A 7,675-nucleotide genomic window follows, 5' to 3' on the forward strand; every position below is an offset into this window, starting at 1 on the left:
TATATATATATATATATATATGTGTGTATATATTTATATTTAACATGAAAAAAGTGCTAATTCCTGGAAGAGACCACCTAATTGTTTGTGAAGGCAAGTTCTCTCTCTCTTCTCTTGTCTGTCTTTCTTAGTTAATGTGTCTTAGAAGCCCATTGCTATCCATTTACTTTTCTTCCTAAAAAGATCAAGCAAACTAATTATTTCCAGAGACAAGCTATAAGACTTTCGTTGAAGAGTAACACAAGCAGTTTCATTTAACAAAAAATTTTCTGTACTTTGCATTGCTTGAAAATATGCAGTGACCCGTCATTTGTTATCTTGCTCTTCATATGGACAGTGTGTATAACTTATCACAGAGTACTGTAAACTAGCAACTTCTAGTTTATATACAATGATTGTCAGCATCTCTCTTCCTGGGAACTGTATGGTTACGTATTTTAACACGTTTGTCTCAGAGGCAGCTCCAGGGAAAGCTTTAGGTCATGTAAAGATGAGTTGTCACTTTGGTAACATTTTTAAAAAGTCGTTATTAATCTTTTTAATTACCTCAACTCCTTATATTCTTTTCTTAGTCTTAAATCCAGATTAAGCAGGATCCTTCTTTTTTGAAATTATCTAACTTGGCAATTATTATAAAGTTTTGACAATACATTAACTTCCTCATCCTGGTCGACTTCAAGATGATATTTAACTTTTCTGAAGGACATTCAGGACCAGGCTTGCCAGAGTACATGGTGAGAACCCATGCATGCACGGGGAGAACATGCAAACCACATGCAAAAACACAGAACCCTCTTGCTCTAAGGCAACAGGGCTTCTTTTAATATGACACATATCTTGTATAATTTAAAAACAAAAGGCAAAGCTGTTAGAAAGAGGAAAGAGTTGTAATCACAATGTACAGCCTTATTCCTTAACTGTGTCAATTTAATGAAGTTTACTCAGACAGCTTTTGATTTGTTTGTTTTTTTTAGCCTTTAGAAGCAGTATGTCCCTCATGTTGACTTTACTATTAAAATATAGACCACCCTGTGACTGTTTTCAAAAATGTTTTACTTGCGAGGACATCTCTTGTACACAGCCCTATTTTGGGTGACTCCAGATACCTCCTGCCAGAATAAGCTTTGAAATTTGGTTAGAAATTCTAAAACAGTTATTTTTCTTCAGTGGATTTTCCCTATGGTTGGACACCACCTTCAGGCTGAAAAAGGAAACATCACACTTTATTTTCAGTGTTCTCAGCTGGCAGATTTTTTTTTTTTTGCACCAAAACTGTCATTTGGAATAATTCAAAAAGTAATATTTTCCAACTTATCTACAAAACACAACAATAAAGCTAAGGCTATGAAGTTACCAAAGTCATGTTTCAGTGTCGTTAGCTCCAATGGTAATGTATTGTTTGGTGACTTTTGGCCCAACAGAATCACATAAAAGCTTGCAACCCAGTTCCCAAGCTCTGGTATGCAAATAAATTAATTAAACTTTAAAAATTCTATGATAAAACATGCAAATACACAGAAGTCAAATTATTTTTCCAGGGTAAATGTAATTTATCAGTAGACAGTCAGAATCTCTATAATTCGTGAGAATGTAAACTATGGAGAAGACTGAAAACAAAAGCTGAGTCCCAGTTATAACATTAAACCCTCATATTTTGATAGGGGTGCATATATTTTAAGAGCTTCTGTGTTTATGTGTTGAGTACTGCTCTGACAATAAGGAACCCAATGTTACTCCAATGGAATGTTGTTAGATTGCATTTAAGATTGATAGAGAAAAACACATACATCAAAAATCAACACAGTAAATGTTAGATCCAAATAACTGTTTTAATCAATCAGCAAACACTTGACATGTATATCACAGGAAGAATTATCCTCTTTAAAACGTAAAGCTGTTGACTCTGTGGTCACAGTGTTAGTTAGAGTCCTCCTCTGATCCCCCGATGTCCTGTAAAGTCACAGTACAATGAGTTAGTCTTATTTGAACATCTCAGTGTTAAATATCAAACATAGGAATTCATACATTATTCAAAAATCACACATTTCAAACTTCAATCTTGTAGATTGACTCATTCAAGATGGAAAAAAATAAATCCAGTGTGAAAACTTACAATAGCATTAAATGATCATTAGTGGTCTAATTCTTGTCAATAGCAACACTTTTGCAAATGTTTAAGGTTTCAGGACATCCGCTGATAATTATTTTTTATATTGACAGGACAAAATGCTTGATATTTTTTAAAGCTGTAAAAAATTTTCCAAAGGCTACTAGCTTTTTAAAATGCAAACGTCATATGTCTCACCATAGGTTCCTGAGTCCTGTGATTCATGACGTGTTTCTGGTAAGCTGCTATGATACAGTCTCTCCTGCACACAGACACAATGATGGTGAAGTCATAATAATGCTTTTCATTATGTAATATTAATCAGGATTTCATTTAACTCACTTGCTGGTGATGCCCCCTCCTGGTGGGAGCCCTGGTATCTCCTCTGCAGCCAAGAATTTGATCACATACAGAAGGTCCGGGTCTTCCTCCTTAGACCGCATCATCTGGATGATTTCTATAGAGGTAAAAATTAATCTTGAAAAAGCCTTGACGTTAACAGTAGTCTGACAGAAAGTGAGAGTAACTTTGTGCACAGCCAATCACCTTCCACTTTCATGTCAATGTGCTGCTCCAGCTCTGCCTCTCGCTGCAGTGCCTCCTGTGACACGTGGGGGGAGCCAGGGAAGCATACGATGATGATGCTGATGTTGTCCAAGCTGCCCTGCAGAGGGTGGAAGAGAACTTTTACTATTTTTGGGGAATTGAAGAAGTAGATGGATTTTTTATTGAGCCAGAAAATGTGTTGCCTACAAGAAATGACACAGATGCATCTAAAAGAAGAGATACCTGTAAATCAGGTATTTCTGTTTTGAAGATTTTTTTTTTTTAAGTATTTAATTGTTTTATAGTTTTAGCCAATGATCACAGAGTGGGAACAAATGTACAGTACTGTATGAGACAAACTATGTTCTGAATTTTTTCTTTGTAACATACCTACAGATTTCTTATCTTTAATCAACTGTGTACATGTGACTTGAATAATGAGACGCTTTTTTTGCCATGTTAAGAGTTATGAAGGATCAAAATCATATAATCAAGACTTAACAATGGTCATAATTTAACAGCGATGAGCTTAAAAGAAAATAAGCAAGCAACAAGCAATCACTGCTAAGTAGCTTAAAACATCTTTTAATCAGGTGTTTGCAATAGTAGATTTTTGATTATATAAATGTTGTATGGTAGCTCCAATTTGCATATATTAATGGGGTAAAATAATGGATCATAACCTAAACATAAGTAGTTGTCAGATTTGAAATTTTTAGTTAAAGGTATTGTGGAGGATCTTCAAGAATTTTTTGAAAAGTCCTGCCCTCTCCACTTAAAAAAAATGCACGAGCACAACTCTGTACCCGCTCCCGATAGGAAACGTCTATTAAACTTGTGCGAGAGCCCATTTCTCCTCGTGTACGTTTTGTTTAAAAGTTGCTGTTTGCATCACTCATACAAGCTTACTTTCCAAAAGAAGATTTGCAATTTTTCCACTATGTCAGACTCACCACCATAAGTGAAAATGTGGACGAGCACGTAGGACAGCCTTACGTGAACATATCAACAGAATGATCGACAATTACTAGGACCTTATTTTGTTGATCGACCCAGAAAAAGAACCTTTTTTACCTTTTTACCTAAAAGAACCTTTTTTATACCTTTTTTTTGGCTAAATTGCCAACTTTTGCATTTTCAGATTTGGGATTATTTAGTAATAATATACAATCTCATTGGTAATGCAAAATGGCTACAGCCATCTGTAGCATTTGTGAAATGCTAGTGGCAACCCTGTTGTGTTAAAACTCCAGAGAAATCAGCACTGAAGGTCAGAATGTAATGGAACAGGTAGTATTTCTCATACCCTGAGACTTTTTAGGTCAAATGAATAGCCTCCCACAGTGGACAGGATGAAAACTTAGAAGGGTTGCATCTTCCAGTATTCTGCTAAGCACTACCAACTCGCTCACATTCATCTATAATCCCAGCCATGTGCAGATTTGCGTGTTACGACCTAACACCTAAGGATCTCTCAGTGCACCTATGTATAGGCCAGGCAAAAGGCTAATCTGTATTTTGATTGGCAGTTTCTAAAACCAAGAGTAGAATCCACTTATGTAACATGAAGCTACGTCACTGAGAACCTGCACAGCACACCAAATGTAAAGCTACTGATTCATAAATCCTCCCGCTGTTGCACTGAGACTGTAAACACCACTGAGAACCTGTTGAAATTCCAGAAGCAGCTCATCTACAAAGCTTCTGCAGACGTTGGTGCATAAGATGTTTATGATGTGACGCACATTTTAAAAGTTATGCCATGAATTCTAAATTGCATTAAGGCTTTTAGAAGAAACATAAAATAATTAAATTAACATCTACTAGAGATGCCTTTTCTCATGTAATCATTGCCTAATATCAAAAAAATCAATGGGGATGAAATTACAACTACAAGCTATGGTCTGCTTACAACAGAATATTGATACAAACATGCTTCACTGTATGCTTGCTTGTTTCGATTATCTTTATTACTATGTTGGACTGGTATTAATAAAGACAAGTTAAATCATTATTTAGTTTTTGCATTAATTGTTAAAATGATTTTATTTCTTCAATGTAAGAAAACTACTAGACAAAAAACTCAGACACAAATCTGTCAGTGTCGTTGGATTGGATATTAAGTATGAAATTCTGGAAAGTAACTTTTTCCATTTACTACTTTCTTTTATAGATTAAATGTACAAATCTGTATTTTTCCAGCTCATATCTTTTATTTTTTTTATATGTTTTTGTATTTTTGATTATCACGAGTGTAAAAAACAAAAAACAACAAAAACAAAACAACAAAAACAAACTACAAACAGCTACAGGCTGTTTAACTGGGAATATATCTTATAATCCAACATAAAACAGAGGAATTGTTGAAACATAAAATCAAAAGACCTTGTTTTGATTTTGTTAGATTCCAAAAATGAGTGGTAGTGCATGTTACTGGTTAATGTATTCATTGATCACAAATTTTGGGGATCTGTCATATTAAAAAATGACACCTGAAGATTTATTTGTATGTTTGCACTGCTAGTCGAGTGTCTGCTGCTAAAATTGACCAATTTTGATATTAATTGAATGATTTAATTTGCTGTCATTTTTCAACAGGTCTTTTTTTTTTTATATCTTTTTTTGCCACATTTATTCCAAGGGATTTTGTAGGTTTGCCCTCCCTTCATAGTTTAGTGTACTCTTTAGAAGCTGCTTACTGAAATAAACAATCTACATCTTCATAAAAAATTAGACATTGTTATTCTGAGGTTTTAGTGTTAAATACTGTTATGTCTCACCTTATAGAGGCAGAGATCAATGACTTGGGCACATATATCTCTCAGGTCATCGCACACCTGGAGGCGGTTGCGGACAAATGCGCACAGTTCCTCGTTACCAATGGCGTCCCACACGCCGTCACATGCCAGAATTAGGAACTCATCTTCAGGTGTTCTTTCCAGTTCGTACACTTCCGGCTCTGGTGACACCAGTTGCTCTGTCTGTGGTCGCCAGTCAACCTCCTTGAAGTCAAAGTCTCCCAGTGCTCTGGAAACTGCTAGGGAGCCATTAATCCTCTGCAGGGTCACTGAGCCTCCGGCGTTCTGGATCCTCTCCTTTTCCCTTGGGTTGAACGGCTTGTGGTCCTCTGTGTAGAAGACCACCTGCCCGTTGTGGCAGAGGAAGGTGCGGGAGTCACCGCAGTTGATAAAGTAAATAAAACGTGGAGAAATCATGACAGCTGCTGCGGTTGAGCCGCTTCTGTCCCAGCTGTCTTGGCGAGCCATTTTGTGCATGTGGCGATCAATGTCCAGGAATCCTTCACGGATTCCATCCTTTACCTGTTCTGGGTCTTCATTTGCTTTGATCCCACCTGTTAAAGACAATATTTTAGCATCATGTACACATAGAACACACACACACCCACAAAATTGTCTCACTATTTTTGCAGGGCCTTTCCATTGACTTCCATTCCTTTCTAGAGCCTAACTGTAACCCTTACTGTAACAATTACTGATTCATACCTAATCCCATCCTAAATAAATTCACAACATTAGTCCTAAACATGACCCCTTAACCTAAACAGCAGTAAGGAGCAGTCGGTCCCCACAACGTGCTATTTTTCCAGAAAATGCTGTTCAGGCTGTTGTTTTATTTTTTTAACAGACACTTATTGTGAAGCACTTTTGACTCTTTATAAGATATAGTGGACGACCCGTGATGCTGGGAGTTATTATAGGAGTCTCTTAGATTGAGATGTACTTACTCATGGAGGGCCTTAGACATGTTCTTGTTTTTGTTTTTCTATCTATCATAGGTGCTTATCAATGACCCCTAACCAGTTTTATTGTTTCTTATAAATATCTTGTCCCTTTGAAACTTTATCATCAACATTCGTAGTGTACCTGTTGTCAGGATGTGATCCAGAAGGTTTCTGGAGCAATACTGGGCCACTGTAAGGCCTGCATGTCCATCAAAAACAGCAAAGTAGGCCCAGTCTTCCAGTTCTCCCTTCAGCTGGGGCATACAGGTGTGGGCGTCCTCCATCTGAGCTCTCCAGCCCTGCATGCTTGCAACAGCATAGTTCAACCCCGAATGAGACTCCCCTTCTGCAACATGTTTCTCCAATATAGGTCGATCCAGGTAGGGGCTTGGCATTGCATCCTCTTCATCTAAATTGTCTTCCTCCTCACATCCCCTTTCCCTGGCCCCCCCTTTGAAGAAGAATGTAACTATCCTCTCAGTTTCTTTGGCCAACTGCCGTAGAAAGGATGGCACCTCCACATTGCTGGCACGCCTGGCAGTCCTCATTACGCCACAAAGCCTTTGCTCAAGCTTCCTGCTTGATCTGCTGGTGGCCCGTCTCCTTCTGGAGCCCCTCCTCTGGCGATGTGTTTTCCTCAACAGGTCCAGGGCAACAGTTTAAGCTGTGCCAGCCCTATCAGGTAAACAACTGTTGATGCCTTCTGAGGTTCTATTTGATACAAAATCAAAAGCACTAAAAACAAATATGAATTCAGCTTTTAAAGTAGAATTCCCAAATCCTTCAGTATATGTCTCAGCCAGGAGTTTCCCCTGCCTCGCTTTCCTCCTACTCCTCTCTCTTCCTTGCTCTGCCGATTACTGCTCTCTTAGTTAATCTGTTTAGACATTCCTATTCTCTTGCCCCTCCCAGTTTCTCACACCTCACCCTGCTTTCTTTCGTCAGTAACTCTGCTTGGTAATCACCGGCTCAGCAAGGCACAAACAGATAACCTGTGTCTTTACACATGCCGAGGATTATTAAGAGGACATTTTACGCAATGCAACTGAATCCCATTATCACTTCACAAAAGTGCTGCCTAAATATTCTGTTTTATCTTTTTTTGCATTACCTAGAATATTTATGCTTTTATACATGTTAAATTACTGCTGAAAATATTTTCTCACTTTCTCTAACAAATGAAGGCTCTGTTTTTTAATGCACTCACTGAGTGACTAACTGACTTGTGGCTGACTTGAAGCTGCAAGTAAACCAAATCATTAAAACCAACGTGCAGTTAC

At 37.6% G+C, this 7,675-nt stretch overlaps 1 protein-coding gene across 1 annotated transcript; it reads right to left on the bottom strand.

The window, feature by feature from the left end:
* Window positions 1-1,849: 1,849 nt before the first annotated feature.
* Window positions 1,850-7,152, bottom strand: LOC107094175 (protein phosphatase 1A-like). The gene is made up of 6 exons (XM_015389620.1): window positions 6,538-7,152; window positions 5,434-6,005; window positions 2,654-2,771; window positions 2,450-2,564; window positions 2,306-2,369; window positions 1,850-1,950 (listed from the first exon to the last, which is right to left on the bottom strand). Exons 1-6 carry the CDS (start codon window positions 6,941-6,943, stop codon window positions 1,918-1,920), a joined length of 1,308 nt encoding a protein of 435 aa, XP_015245106.1. The 5' UTR covers window positions 6,944-7,152; the 3' UTR covers window positions 1,850-1,917.
* Window positions 7,153-7,675: the final 523 nt, after the last annotated feature.

Source organism: Cyprinodon variegatus, unplaced genomic scaffold (genome assembly GCF_000732505.1).
Source record: "Cyprinodon variegatus isolate N-32 unplaced genomic scaffold, C_variegatus-1.0 Scaffold468, whole genome shotgun sequence".
NCBI lineage: Eukaryota > Metazoa > Chordata > Actinopteri > Cyprinodontiformes > Cyprinodontidae > Cyprinodon > Cyprinodon variegatus.

Bases quoted from the DNA above. Each gene is read 5' to 3' on its own strand.
- LOC107094175 (XM_015389620.1), bottom strand. From the start codon at position 6,943: ATGAGGACTGCCAGGCGTGCCAGCAATGTGGAGGTGCCATCCTTTCTA. The intron at 2,565-2,653 runs GTGATTGGCTGT...TTACCTCTATAG, and splicing joins CATTGACATGAAAGTGGAAG to AAATCATCCAGATGATGCGG. The intron at 2,370-2,449 runs GTGAGTTAAATG...GTCTGTGTGCAG, and splicing joins GGAGGGGGCATCACCAGCAA to GAGAGACTGTATCATAGCAG.